This window comes from Euleptes europaea, chromosome 14 (assembly GCF_029931775.1).
Source record: "Euleptes europaea isolate rEulEur1 chromosome 14, rEulEur1.hap1, whole genome shotgun sequence".
NCBI classification, from domain to species: domain Eukaryota; kingdom Metazoa; phylum Chordata; class Lepidosauria; order Squamata; family Sphaerodactylidae; genus Euleptes; species Euleptes europaea.
The window spans coordinates 43,981,957-43,997,451 of NC_079325.1; the positions used below are offsets into that span (position 1 = coordinate 43,981,957).

At 46.0% G+C, this 15,495-nt stretch overlaps 1 protein-coding gene across 1 annotated transcript in view; it reads left to right on the forward strand.

The window, feature by feature from the left end:
- The first annotated feature begins 6,524 nt into the window (after window positions 1–6,524).
- Window positions 6,525–15,495, forward strand: part of NIBAN2 (niban apoptosis regulator 2) — a 100,915-nt gene continuing 91,944 nt past the window's right edge. The window contains exon 1 of the mRNA XM_056860469.1: window positions 6,525–6,579. Coding sequence (XP_056716447.1) covers window positions 6,525–6,579 — 55 coding nt within the window. The remainder of the gene's footprint in view (window positions 6,580–15,495) is intronic.

A 15,495-nucleotide genomic window follows, 5' to 3' on the forward strand; every position in this document is an offset into this window, starting at 1 on the left:
GAGAGACATGGAGACAGGGTGTCAAGCACCATTCTTCCCAACCAGCCTATAGAATTATAGAATGATAGAGTCGGAAAGGGCCATGCAGGCCATCTAGTCCAACCCCCTGCTTAGTGCAGGATCAGTCCCTAGAGCATCCCTGACAAGTGTTTGCCCAGCCTCAGCTAAAGACTGCCAGTGAGGGCATCAAGCAATGTCCACATGTATGCTCCTTTCCTATGACTGGAGTCGCTGCTTTCTAAAGATTGCCGATCAACAGGAGGGAGCATATGTGTGGATACAGCCTCCAGGTTAGGCTTGCCAACCTCCAGGTGGGGCCTGGAGACCTCCCAGAATTACAACTGATCTCCAGAGATCAGTTACCCTGTAGAAAATGACTGCTTTGGAGGGTGGAGTCTATTATATTCTGCTGATGCCTCTCTCCTTTCCAAACCCTGCTGTCCTCCTCAGACTCCACCCCAAATCTTCACGAATTTCCCAACCCGGAGCTGGCAACCCTACATGTGGAGTTGCCATACTCATGAGCTGGCGATCATGGGGAGGGGGGGGACAACTCACTATGGTTGCCAACCTCCATGTACTAGCTGGAGATCTCCTACTATTACAACTGATTTCCAGCCGATTGAGATCACTTCACCTGGAGAAAATGGCCACTTTGGCAATTGGCCTCTATGGCATTGAAGTACCTTCCCTTTCCAAATCCCGCCCTCTTCAGGCTCCACCCCAAAACCCTCCCGCCGGTGCCAAAGAGGGACCTGCCCACCCTGCAACTCACTGACGCCCGCTCTCCCTCGCCATCCAAAGGGATCATGCATACAAGGCCTTGGTATCTCTCTTGTGGCATTTCAAACGCAGCAAAAGACAATTCTGTCCTGCTTTTGCAAATCAGCCCTATATGGCCTCCCACCCCCCGGGTGGTTTTTTTTATTAATGTTTTGATAGTTTTGTGCAACAGCTGGGGGGGGGGGGAAAGATTTAGAAATTTAGGAAATCAATTTCACCAGCAGGAGCTGCACACAGTTCCCCTGCCCCCCAAGATACAGAGGACTTGGTTTTCGGAGAATTGTCCCTTCTCATGAAAAGCCCTGCCAGTTCTATGGTGGCCTTTGCATTTTTCAGAGGCAAGAACATGTTTTCCACCTCAGACAAATGCAGATCTGTTGTAAGTGCTGACTCAAAGGACTGGATTTGAGGAGTATTGTTTTTTTTGCTCCCCGTGCGTGGGTAGGGAGTTCCAGGGACGGCCGGTATAAGGTCACTTTAATGCTGCGGAATTTAACAGTGTTTTTCGTAATATCTGTTTACCAACACATGAGCTGAGCAGGGCAGTGTGGAAGCGGCGCAAGCCCCCAGGCTTTGAAGCAGCATCAGCTGACCCAGAGCAAACAGCCCTTCCTTATGTCTCCCACCCAGTGTAGAAATGCAGACTTTGGTCATCTTTACTGGCTGCATTCTTCCTGTATGTCCTCATAGCATCAGTTGTCGATGCTCATTTAAGGAAGCAGCTTTTGGTCTTCTAAGCCCGTAAAAGAAACACCTTTCCCTATTTATCTCATCTTTAACTCAGCCCTTTAGCCAGATTATCAGGGTTATTTTAAATGGTTGGTACCTGTGACTTGCATGTATTATGAAAATCAAGCAGATTTGCATTTACTAGATTCATTTGTATGTGCTACTCAGATGGCATGGCTCTGAAACCTTTCTTTCCTCATCTCTGCAGATGAAGTAGTAAAGGTGTGTTTGGAACATACCTCTTTATATTGCAGGTAAGGGGTCACATGGTAGAGGAGGGGCTGAAACCTTAGAGCAGGGGTGGGGAACCTTTTTTTCTGACAAGGGCCATTTGGATATTTGTAACATTATTCGCGGGCCATACAAAATTATCAACTTAAAAATTAGCCTGTTTTCTTGAATTCCTTGGCATGGAGTAAATTTAAGATTGGCACGGAATAGTTGTTCCCATTCGTCCGTTGTTATGATCTCTTTAAAATTTTTCATCCATTTGATTTGGCAAGATTTTATTTGTTCGTCTTCCGTATCATATGTCAGCAGCAATCGATAGATTTTGCCTAAAAGGTGATCTGTTGGCTTACTTATCAGCTGTTCGAAATCTGTTTTACCTTGTAAGACTCCCTGCGTCCAACAATCTTCTTTAAATCTTGAAATTAATTGGTAATATATCAGCCACGGCATCTGCAGGCAATCATTTTGTAACTCAGTTAGTGTCTTGAGAGAGCCATCTGTTTTTATCAAGTCCTGATATCGTATTGTCCCATACATTTTTCTATCAGTTACAGAGCCATAAACATTAAAAGGCGCCATCAATAGTGATCTTTCAAAAGTCAATCTGGATTTCAATTTTCGCCACACTGCTATCCTATTTTCTACTGTTGGATGGCCTCCCATTTTTTCTAGGCATGTCTTCCAGTTTTTCCCCCATAGTAAATGATGTACTCCACCTTGTAGATTTGCCAATTCTAATTTAGTAGCTCTTTCGTTAGTTTGCAAACGAGCAACTCGCTTTTTGAGCTCTGCTGTCCCCAGCTGGGCCCAAGATATTCAGGCAGGGCAGCATCCTTCTGAGCTAGAAATCTGCCAGGACCCATGAAGGGCCAGGCCAAATGATTTTGCGGGCCTTATATGGCCCCCGGGCCTGAGGTTCCCCACCCCTGCCTTAGAGTGTCTGCACTGCATGCAGAAGGTCCCAGGTTCAATCCCAGCACCTTCAGTTAAAAGGCTCAGGCAACAGGTGATGGTGAAAGATCTTGACCTAGGACTCTGGAGACCTGCTGCCAGTCAGAGCAGTGAACATTGATCCTAACAGGCCAGTATCCTGACCACATATAAAGAAGAGAAGAAGAACAGTTGGTTTTTTATATGCCAACTTTCTCTACCACTTAAGGAAGAATCGAACCGGCTTACAATCACCTTCCCTTCCCCTCTCCACAACAGACACCCTGTGAGGTAGGTGGGGCTGAGAGAGCTCTAAGAGAGCTGTGACTAGCCCAAGGTCACCCAGCTGGCTTCATGTGGAGGAGTGGGGAATCAAAGCCAGTTCTCCAGATTAGAGTCCATCGCTCCAAACCACAGCTCTTAACCACCACGCTGGCTCTGCATGTGTTCCAGCAGCTCCGTGTGTTTATATGACAGAATGCCCCTTCCCATACCAAAAAATCCCTGGCATGTAGAAAGCTAGCATCTCAGAGGAAAGATGTTGAAGCTAGATTTGTTCCTGGCACTTTAGTTTTCTGTCTGAAAGGGCTCTTTCTGGTCTGAAAGAGCATTCGGCCTTGTAAATCCTCACCTGTAGTCTTGAAGTGTTGCAGCCAAGGTAAAGATTGAATGCCATTTGTGAGTGCAAACTAGGCATGAGTTCAATACCACCCCTGACCAACAGCAAGGACAGCTTTGATTTATGGAAAGCTTAGGGTTTTACCCTCACTTCCAAATAGGCAAACATCAAGTTGTTTGAGGGAAAGCAGTGAATTGGGGTGTCCCAGGTTCAAATCTTATTGCTGCTGTGAACCCAGTGCTCCTTAGAACCAAGCTGCCACCTTCAGTTACCCATATCCGATATGAAGATAATGGCACTGGCCTGCCTTACAGGGTTGTTGGAAGGATTGCTGAGATTATGTTTGAGAGTTCAACCTGCAGTAGGGTTGCCAGGTCCCTCTTCGCCACCGGCAGGAGGTTTGGGGGGTGGAGCCTGAGGAGGGCAGGGTTTGGGGAGGGGAGGGACTTCAATGCCAAGGCGGCCATTTTCTCCAGGTGAACTGATCTCTGTCTCCTGGAGATCAGTTGTAATAGCAGGAGGTCTCCAGCCAGTACCTGGAGGTTACATAAAAAAATTACAATATATACAAAAAACTAAGTCAATATCTCAATAAACATAGAGCAGTGACATTTATATCATAAGCATAATAGCAGTCTCCAAAGAACAACGCGACTGTCCAAATATACTGGGATAGAAATCTTCACATCCAAATTGGGAAAAGTTGCTCCATAAAGGTAGGTAGCAAGAATGAAGACCTGAGATCGCTATTCCGGATACTTGTAGCGCTTTCACCAAAGCATAGCTTCATCAGCCTCAAAATCAAGTGACATATTTGGGAGGTTTATAATCCTTTTAAGTCACCCATATCCACGAGTGATATATGGAATAAAATAAATTTGAAAGACAAGCCTCTTAGTTTTTAATTTTGGCTTTTAGCTCCCACTAAAATTGGGCTGCTAATATTCCCGAGATATTGACTTAGTTTTTTGTATATATTGTAATTTTTTTATGTAATCACTTTGTTGTTGTATATTGTCTATGCACTTAGTGGTAATACATTGTTTGAATATATTGAGTTGTACTGTTTCTTTTTCTAGTACCTAATTGTAATAGTACAGTGAGTCTTTCTATACAGTACCTGGAGGTTGGCAACCCTAACCTGCAAGCCAAGGCACATTTATTTGGAAGTCCAATGCACTGCTGAGCTTGGCACTTCAGAGCAAATATGCCTTAAACTGGTCTGTGAAGCTTATACACACCCACCACCAATTATTCCTGTCCCTGTTGCCAAGCAATTTCCCCCTCTTCTGCTGGGGGGCGGGGAGGGGGGAAGATGAGGATATAAGATCCTGCCAGCAACTTGTGAGCTGGGTGAAAATGCAGGGAGGTTTTGCCTTGGATTTTCCGCTCTCTAGATGCACATTTTCCCCTTCTGAATTCTCAGAACTCTGCCGGGGGGGGGGGGCTTATTTTTGAGCATTGAGAGTTTGGCTGGGGAAAATGTGCATGTAGAGAGCAGCAAATCCAAGGCAAAACCTCCCATGTGTTTTTTGCTCTCTCTGGACATTTATGCATGGGAGGTTCTGCTGCTCTCTAAAACGCACATTTTCCCCAGCCAAACTCTCAAAACTCAAAAATAAGCCTCCATGCAGAGTTTTGAGAATTCAGATGGGGAAAATTTGCATCTAGAGAGGGGCAAATCCACGGCGAAACCTCCCGGGCGTTTTTGCTCTCTCTGGACATTTATGCATGGGAGGCTTTGCCTTGGATTTGCCCCTCTCTAGATGTACATTTTCTCCATCTGAATTCTCAAAACTCTGCACGGGGGGGAGGGGGCTTAGTTTTGAGAATTGGGATGGGGAAAATGTGCATCCGGAGAGAGGCAAATCCAAGGCAAAACCTCCCATGCATAAATGCCCCCCCTCTCTCTTTTGCTTCTTGTAGTAGAAAAGGGCAAGAGTCCAGTAGCACCTTAAAGACTAACAAAAATATTTTCTGGTAGGGTATGAGCTTTCGTGAGCCACAGCTCACTTCTTCAGATACAACTAGAATGTGAATCCATCGGTCTTTAAGTAGAGGAGAGTGAATTCAGACAAAGCATTAGTATGTAAATGTTAACAGTATGTAAATGTGAATAGCAGACTTGATGGGATGAGGTGTGGTATGCAGAAGAGTCTGTGATGTCCAGGGGAGAGATGGGTGTGGAGAAATCAGCATTGGTAATGAGCCATGAATGCAAGGTCTTCATTCAGCCCAGGTAAATGCATTGAGCCCTGACCTGGATGGCCCAGGCTAGCCTGATCTCGTCAGATCTCAGAAGCTAAGCAGGGTCAGCCCTGGTTAGTATTTGCATGGGAGACCACCAAGGAAGCCCAGGGTTGCTGTGCAGAGGCAGGCACTGGCAAACCACCTCTGTTTGTCTCTTGCCATGAAACCCCCCCAAAAAAGGGGTCTCCATAAGTCGGTTGCGACTTGACGGCACTTTACACACAAATGCATTGACTTTACACACTTGACACTGGGAGACACTGTCCTTTAGTTCACAGCGGGTAGCCGTGTTAGTCTGTTTGCAGTAGTCAAAAGGGCAAGAGTCCAGTAGCACCTTAAAGACTAACAAAAAAAACTGTCCTTTAGTGTGACTCCTCTGAAGATGCCTGCCACAGCTGCTGGCGAAACGCCAGGAAAGAAAATACCAAGACCACGGTCACACAGCCCGGATAGCCTACAAGAACCAAAGCATTGCCTTTAGTTGGAATATCAGCTGTAATTCAGCAGTTTCTCTCCCCAATCTCCCTTTGAAACGCCTTTGCCAGAGAACTGCTGCTCTGAAATCTGCAACAGGACGTGCTTCTGGTCCGAGTTTCGCCCTTCTCCCTTTTCATTTCGGAGCGGACGGCCAAGGGAGAGCCGGGAGGCGGGCTAAAGGGGGATAGAGGAGATCCCGGGAAGGGGAGCGGAGGAAGCCCTTGCTCAAGAGCCGAGGAGAGGGAGAGACGGAGGGAGAGGGGGAAAAAAAGGGGAAATATAAAAAGGGGGCGGGAGGACGGGAAAGAAAGCCGGGCGTGTCCAGGGGCGCAGCGTGCGCAAAGGCAGGGCAGTTTCTTCCTGGCTGGCCCGGCTCCCTTCCTCCGGCGCCTGGCCCATGGAGCTCATCGCCCGGCGGGGGCTTCCTCTGCGGCCGTAAGCCGGGACTACTCGCCTACCTGCCTACCTGCCTGCCTACCTACCTGCCTACCTGCCGCCGCTCGCCATGGGGGACGTGATCTCGGCGCACCTGGACGACAGCCGCCGCCAGTTCATCGCAGGTGAGCCGGGGCTGTGCGGGGGGCGCCTTCGGGGCCGCGGCTGGCTTGGCGGGGGGGGGCGTGCCGCTGCTGGGCGGGGAGGGGCTCGGGCGACCCCGGCCGTGGCTCGGGCGACCCCTTTTTCCTACCCCCCCCCCCAAAATACGCAGGCTTAAGCGAGGAGCGCGAACCGTCTGGGCGGATGGAAAAGACGCGTTTCCCGACCTTTTTCGCTCCGTCCCCCCCCCTTTCACCATTGTTCAGAGTATAATTCCTCCCCTTCCCAAGATAGTCTTAAGCAGTCATTGAAAACAAACTGCAGTTTTGCAGATTGTACATAATTTGTTCAGAGTATAATTCCCCCCCTTCCCAAGATAGTCTTAAGCAGTTATTAAAAACAAACTGCAGTTTTACAGATTGTGCATAACTTGTTCAGAGTATAATTCTCTCCCTTCCCAAGATAGTCTTTTAACAGTTATTAAAAACAAACTGCAATTTTACACATTGTACATAATTTGTTCAGAGTATAATTCCTCCCCCCCTTCCCAAGTTAGTCTTTTAACAGTTATTAAAAACTGCAGTTTTGCAGATTATGCATAATTTGTTCAGGGTATAATTCCCCCCTTCCAAAGTTAGTCTTAACAGTTATTAAAAACAAACTGCAGTTTTACAGATTGTACATAATTTGTTCAGAGTATAATTCCCCCCCTTCCCAAGATAGTCTTAAGAAGCTATTAAAAACAAACTGCAGTTTTACAGATTGTACATAATCGGCGGGGCATCGCGCTTTGCTGAATAGTGGTCCCAGTGTCCCCCCCCCCAACCCTAAAATTCCCCCCTTGTTGAGAACCCACGCTTTATAGAATCGCTTTGCACAAAAATCAGGGGAGGGTCAAACCCCCCCCCCAAACCCGGATCCTTGCTGGCTTGTTCCAGGTTTTATGTCAAGGGACCTTGAGACCCCCCCCCCCGTCTCTCCCCCGCCCCAAAACCTCCACGTTGCAGCTTCAGAGTTCTTGGGATAGAATGGGCCCCGCCCTCTTCTTGCCTCTGGAAACTGGGTGGGGGGAGAGAGAGAGAGACAGGCCAGGAAAGGTGTTCCTTGTTTGAAAGGCAAGTCTCTGCAAAGACTTCTTGTCCTGACTGCTGGGTGGGTGGGTGGGGGGAGAGAGAGAGAGGAGAGGCACTACTGGATTTGTTGCTGGGGGAGGGAGTCGTCCTTATGTGCTGCTGGGAAAGACCTGGCTTCTCCCAACGCCCACTCCGAATGTGCTTTAGTCAATGCACATTTAATGAGTAACCTTGCCATGCCTTTATCTAGCCATACCTTTACAGCTTATTTCCTAAACTGTTCGGGGTTTTTTTGTGTGTGTTTGAGGCTGAGGGGATCTTCTAAGCACGGCGACAGGCTGAAATCCAGCAGGTGATGTTTTCCCATCGGTTTAAAGGATGGGGAGGGTCGCTTGTTGGATTTCTGCCTGCGTCCAGAGACGGCTTTGCTTCAAGTTTGGGAGCGGAGATTGAAAATCTGCGTTTCTGGGTGCCGATTGTAAACCAAGGGAGTGGCGGCAGCTCTGGCTTGAGTAATATGGGACATCAGAAGGGGCATCACGTGGTGTCAGAAGTGGTCATAAATCAATTAAGCCTTTGAGGTGTTGGAGACTCTGTTTGCTAAGTTCTCCCTTGGCAGCTGGCCTGATTGATTTGCGGCGTAGTTTACTTTCAAGGTCCTGGCGATCAGGGCTTAAAGTCCACAGGTAAAACACCCCTTAGCAGGGTTTAACAGCAAACTAGGCAATTCTTAGCTGGCCCTTTGTCTGATAATGCTCCTGGTTTTGTTTAGCCCCCCCCCCCCCCAAAAGCAGCAAACTGAATGTTCAGCAGCAATCTTGCGTCTTCGGATCTGGCCGCTTTTAGCCAGGCTTAATCTGTGCTGAGCTAGACTTCTGGAACTGCATCTGTGGAGTTACGCCTGGAGTGGTTTTAGTAAAGAGGAACGTTTCTGAGTATGTGGGGAGTATTGTCCTGCATGGTAGAGAGACCACATCTGGCATGGACCAGTTCAAGGAGAATTACAGGCTGGGCAAAGTTTTTGGTGGGCAGCAAAGTTGCTTCGGGTAGCCTGAGGATTTACTGTCCCTTGATTGGCATGTAGGATCTGTGTTGCCAACCATCTGTCTCTGCCCTTGTGGGAGCAGGATGTATGGTTCCCTGTGAGAAGGGAATTCCCCCCTTCCCCCATAATTGGGCTTGAGATTCTAGCCAGGATCCTGTTTTCTGTACAATTTGCTGTCTTGCCCCAGGAGGTATCGGCCTGATTATAGACCAGAAATGGGGGGTGGGACTATGATAATTGCTGCCTGCAGAGACTTGATTGACCCTAATAAGGGGGGAAGGAGGAGAGGTCAGTGGTCAGAGGAGGGGGTAAATCTGCTGTGTCTCTCTGCCTCCCCCTAATTGACAAGGCCAGGCTCTGCCAATTCTCTGGTTTGACCTCTTGCTGTCCTAGCAAGTTTTGATTCACATTTTCTCATCTTCTGTCCTGGAGAGGGACAGTTTGTTTTGATCTGTGTCGAGGCTGTTGAAATGCCTACGTTTTGCCTCTTGCTTTGAGGTCTCCAGGGCATCTAACAAGACTCTAAAGAGAGCAATAGAAAATGATCAAATGCAAACATACTTCGGAGATATTGAGGGTTCGGTTCCAGACCCCTGCGATAAACCAAATATCGCAATAAAGCGAGTCACGCAAAAAAAAAAAAAAAATTCTTTCCCAGTGCATATAAAAGTTACGTTTACACCATACTGTAGTCTGTTGAGTGTGCAATAGCATTATGCCTAAAAAAATGCTGTAGTAATAATGAAAAAGTTTGAAATATTGCGAGAATTACTAAAATGGGACACAGAAACACTAAGCGAGCACATGGAAAAACAGCGCCTATAAGACTTGCTTGAAAACGCAATATCTGCAAAGCACAATTTCTGCGGAGCACAATAAAGCAAGATACACCTGTAATTAAAAACAATGACACTAAATGAAAATGAGCTGAAAATGATACCAGCGGTAGTATTGCAGGTTTCCGGTTAGGGGTGCAGCCCTGAAAGCTCTCTGGAGGAGAACTGCTTTGGCTGAATGCTGAAATGCCAGTGGAGGAGGAGGAAAGCAAACTTCCAGGGGGAGAGAGTTCCGCAGTCCTGATTCCACTTCTGGGAAGGCCCAGTCCCACATAACCTCCCTTTACCCTTCAGATGCCGAGGGTGCAGGGCTTCCCAAGAACCTAATGTAGATAGGATCATCAATCTGGGGTGAGACAATAAAAAACCTTAGGAGCCCCCAGTGTGGTCTTCACCACCTCCCCCACATACAGTTTCAACTGTGTTCATGACCAGAAAGCTGGTGGTCATTGTAAAGCGAAGGCAGCTGGTTCTAAAGTAAGGGGATATGGGAAGGTCCTTTTTCTCCCTCTCCCATAATACTAGAATGCGAGGTCATCTGTTGAAGCTGGAGGGTGAGAGATTCAAAACAGATAAAAAGGAAGTATTTCTTCACACAACACATAGTTAATTTGTGGAACTCCCTGCCCTAGGATGTGGTGATCGCTGCCAACTTGGAAGGCTTTAAGAGGGGAGTGGACATATTCATGGAGGAAAGAGGTATTCATGGCTATTAGTTAAAATGGATACTAGTCATGCTGCATACCTATTCTCTCTAGTATCAGAGGATTATATTAGGAGCTGTGGAACACAGGCAGGATGGTGCTGCTGCAGTCGTCCTGTTTGTGGCTTCCTAGAGGCACCTGGTTGGCCACTGTGTGAACAGACTGCTGGACTTGATGGGCCTTGGTCTGATCCAGCAGGGCCTTTCTTATGTTCTCTTTTAAGGGCTGCTATTTTGTTTTAAGTGCAAAAGTGCACAAATAGATAAAACCACGTTATATAATTTCAGGTGGAACTTACTGGGGGGAGGATAAACTACAGGCGTGAGCATCAATGGGGTAGAGTAGACCCTCTGACCTGTCGACTTTCAGTCCATTGAAAGGTTTCTGAAAGCGCATTCCTGTCCAGGAACAACCTCCACTGATTTCATTGGGGCTTGAGTCCCCCAAAAATGTGCATTGGATTTCAGCGGAGTGAGAGCAGCCCTTTTCCACTGGTGTCCCCGAGACCTTTCCAAGAAAGCAGCCTGTTTCTACTACTGAAAGGGTCATCCCTTCATGACTCGTGTCATATGATCAAGTGGAATGAATGAGTCGTCCTTTTGCGGGAAAGAACTGGTCTGTCCTGTGGGGCCTTCTCTTCTCACCCACCTCTAGCATATCGGTGAATCATACTGAGGTTGGCTTCTGTGGAAAGCAAACATCTATGGTGTTTAATTTGCTGGCCCCAAGGGCTTCTCAGGGAACTTTGTTGTAAGATAGAAGTGTTGGCTGCATACATTTGTTAATTAGATTAATTTTATTAGTGGCATGGAGCTTGCCTAATTTCATGCACTATTTCCATGACTGTATAAGATTTGTCATAAACCTCAATGTAATTTGTTGTGTCGATAGTGACCTGGTTCAGACATTGCACCAAACTGTGGTTTGTACTAACCATAGCTGAGAATCAGACCATGGTTTGAGCTTCCAAACCACCAGGGAAATGTACAAGGAAAGGCTTATTTGCTTATGTTTTCTGTCAAATGAGCATTCCCATTCCTGTGATGCAGAAGCATCTAATTCTAGCTGCTGGCTGATGATAAACCATGCTTTGTCAATTCAGGTTTTGCACTAAGCCATAGTTAATCTGTCAACCTTGGTTTAGTACAATGTCTGAATGGAGTCAGCATTCTTATGCTTCTGTTAAATGTAAGGTGCTTGACTTGCAATGAAAATTAAATGAATTTTTTTGCTCCTTAAATACTGAGACCACCATGGTATTCATAATTTTCTCTGGACTCACGAAGACGAGAAACTTAGCTGGATTCAATAAGGGAGTTGGGCATTTTGAGGCTCCTATGAGATGCCACAGGCAGCATACAGTACCAGGGAGGCCCTAAAGAACCAATTTAAAAGGGCCTTCGAACTTCTCAAAATGGCATGTGTGACTTTTCTACTGACAGATATTCGTTTCAACCTAGTAAAATTGAGTTAGCAATCTATGGAAAGGATAAAGGGAGTGATCTCTTACATTTTTATCCCACTCTCTCTCCAGAGAGCTTGGGGCAGGCATACATGGCACACCCTGGTCTCGGTATTTATCTTCACAACAACAATCCTGGGAGGCAGGCTAGGCTGAGTAGGGATTTACATCCGAGTCTTGGCCGTTCTACTCTGGGGAAGGGCCATAGCTCAGTGGTAGATCATCTGCTTGGTATGCGGAAGGTCCCAGGTTCAATCCTCGGCATCTCCCATTAAAAGGACTAGGCAAGTAGGTGATGTGAAAGACCTCTGCCTTGAGACCCTGGAGAGCTGCATCTCCCGTTAAAGGGACTAGGCAAGTAGGTGATGTGAAAGACCTCTGCCTTGAGACCCTGGAGAGCTGCTGCCGGTCTGAGTAGACAGTACTGACTTTGATGGACCAAGGGTCTGATGCAGTATAAGGCAGCTTCATGTCCTTTCTGGCGCTTCAGATCTGTGCTGCATCTTTGTAATTTTGGCAGTGGAGCCATTGTTAGCAATCAACCCTTAATTTTTTTCTTTCCTCTTGTAAACCCTGGAAGGCCCAGGGTGTTTCCCCGTGGAAATGTTTGAGTGTTACAAGAAAGCTTTTGAGAGGCTGCGGTTGGCCAAAATTCTGTACGGGTGCTTACTACAGGGCACCCCACCCCCAAACTCAGGAGAGGCTTGGTCCAGGAAATGGGAGCTGTGCTCTGTGGTTTTATCGTTTTTTCATTAAGAATTCCGATACTGTTCCTTGCCCAAACAGGCCCTGGTTTTGCCAGGCTCTGTCATTATCCTTAGGAGTCTAAGCAGGGAGGGAAAGAAGACTGCGTTGTGGATTATGGTTAACTTTGCTGGATTCTGCACCGTGCGGCCATTTTCACACATTACACGTTTAATTGTGCACCTGAAAATGTCAAAAATGTGAATGCAGTACACTTGGGTTTGCACACTTGTTTCATATTGGTACATGTGTAATGTATGAAATGGCCCCGAGTCTTCACTACTTCTATTACAAGCATACCTTGGAGATATTGCAGGCTTGGTTCAGGAGTACCGCGATAAAGCAGATATTGCAATAAAGCAAGTCACATGAATTTTTTTTGTGTTTCCCAGTGCATATAAAAGTTAAGTTTATACTGTGGTCCATTATGTGTGCGATAGCATTATGTCTAAAAAATAGTTCTGTAATAATAATGAAAAAGTTTGAAATGCTGCGGAAATTATCAAAATGTGACCCAGAGACATGAAGTTAGTCCATGCTGTTGGAAAAATGACGCCGATAGACTTGCTCAATGCCGGGTTGCCACAAACCTCCAATTTGTAAACAATCCCGCAGTATCTGCGAAGCACAATACAGCGAGGTGCAATAAAGCGAGGCATGCCTGTATATTAGTTGTTAGGGTACCTTTCTAAGCTAGACCTTGTACATGAAATGACATACGGTGCAAACCCTGACCTCTGTCTTGGCTCAGTTATTGAGACTTGATGGAGAGTCTTAAGTAGATGAGATGTCCATTCTTTTGACGTAGCAGCCTCTGGACTTGGTGACAATGGTAACCAGTGGCTTGTCCATTTGGATATCATACCAAGAAGCAGTTAGCATGGACTGTAGTTTATGAACACTTCTAACCCTGGTTTCAGGTGTGGTTTTGGCAGCCGATAGCAGACATTGACTTAAGTTCTCTGCCATCATTTGGCATGGCGTCTGAACTGGTCATGGAGCAATAGATTATTGTCTAGAATAGTTTGAACTAGTAAGTTTGTTTATTCTCTCCAGAATGTCAGAACAAAGGTTCTACCAACCCCTAGTTCAATTTTCTCAATATTTTATCCGACATTTTGTTTTCATTGGATTTTGGTCTTGTTAGAAGGCTAATCTAATCTTCAACACAATATTCTCCCCCACGCCATTGCCACATGGCTGTCTGGGAAGAATAGCATGTAATGTACACTATTTCAGGGACTATAAATTGAACAATTATAAAAAAGAAACGTATATTTGGCAGGGATTTCCCACCCTTTATGACATTTCCAATTAAGAAATTAGAGGCATCCACTTTTCCGGAAAGCAGGGTAGAGTCTGAGTTCGTAGGATTAACCATTGAAGAGATCTTTTCCATAACCGTATGATCCCACGTTTTAAGCTTCCATAAGTATCTTTCTTCCAATTTGCTGTTGCCAATAAAGCTGAAATAAGTTTAAGCTTTGGAGTATCAATATCCTTTCTATGAGGTAGATCCAATAATAATCATTTGGGGTCAAAGGTATTTATTACGGTCCATGACCAGCAAATTTGGGATCTGATTTCACCTGACAGGTCTTATAAATCACCATAAGTACTGTGTTACGAAACCTTTGGATGATTGGGCATTGCCACCAGCAATGATAGAAAGGTCCCACCTGTTTACATTTTTTCCAACATGCATTTGGAATCTTAATACAGAAATAATACAGCTTTTGTGGGGTAAGATACCATCTTGACCAAATTTTGAAGGATGAAATTTGAATATTTAATGCCTCTTAGGTGAATGCGGATGATTTATGCGCATGATGCGCATGATGTCTTGTCCAGGGTACTTCACTCTTGCAATCAGTGGACCAAATTTTGAAGGATGAAATTTGGAAATTTAATGCCTCTGAGGTGAATGTGGATGATGTATGCACATGATGCGCATGATGTCTTGCCCAGGGTACTTGATATTTATTTAAGAATTAACTGCTTATCTCCCCTCTCCCAATATGCTGCACTTACAGGCTTTTGTTGTTATACATGTCATTGTCTTATTTATTTGAATATATATATTTATATTATTCTGCTCAGTGCCGCCCTGCTGACCAGTGTATAAAAATATAAAAGTCCTCTTCCAAAGAAAAATAACTATTTACATAAGCCACAGACAAGATCAGTGAAACACTCAGCAGGGAGGCAGTAAGATCGGTAATGGAAGGAATAATTTGTGTGGGGGGGTCCGATTTCCAGAGCTGACATCTTGGTTGAGCAGGTTAGGTTGTTGTTGCTGCCCTAAAGGTGGCAAGGGGAGGTGCCTCCTGGGTTAGGGAGGGTGTTCCCTAATTTTGGTGCTGCTACCGAAAAGGCCCTGCTACCTGTCCAACCTGTGATGGTGGCGCACAAAGCAGGATCTTGCCTTCTATATCATACTTCCTTAAAACCTCCTTGGTGTCTCCAAGGTGCTTGTGTTTTTCCCTAGAAGAGGCTGAAGGACTCCAGCTATGGCTAGATCGTTGCTACACAATGACTTTCTTGTGCTTTTTATAAGAAGATGCTGGTACAGTTTTATCTGGTCAGTGTTTGGATGGGCGGTTTCCTAGCGGAGGCTGCCTTCGGTTCTATGATGAAAGAAAAAGCCAGATAAAAATGCAATAAATTACCTCTTCCCCCCACCCCTTCAGTCTTCATCCCCAGCTGCAATCAATGTGAAATTGCCTTGTCTACATCAATCTTTTCCCACCCTACCCATTGCCTTTTTGACTGGTCCACTTTATAGTGTAACCTGTTTGGGGGCAGAGACCGAATTTTCTTTCTTCATTTACCTTGTAAATTGACCTGTACAATGGAGGCATTGTATTAATAACTGAAATGGGTCATGAGTCTTTCACTTCAGCTGGCTGGAAGCTAGATGGTGACTCTCAAATTGCAGTTTGTATCCTCCCCTCCCTAGTTGTTAAAATCAGCCACTGTGGTTTTGACCTCCGTTGCAGGCCTGGTAGTCTGGTTCATGGCCCATTGAAGGCCTCTCTCTCCCATCTTCCCTCCCCCCACCCCCAGCTTTCCCAT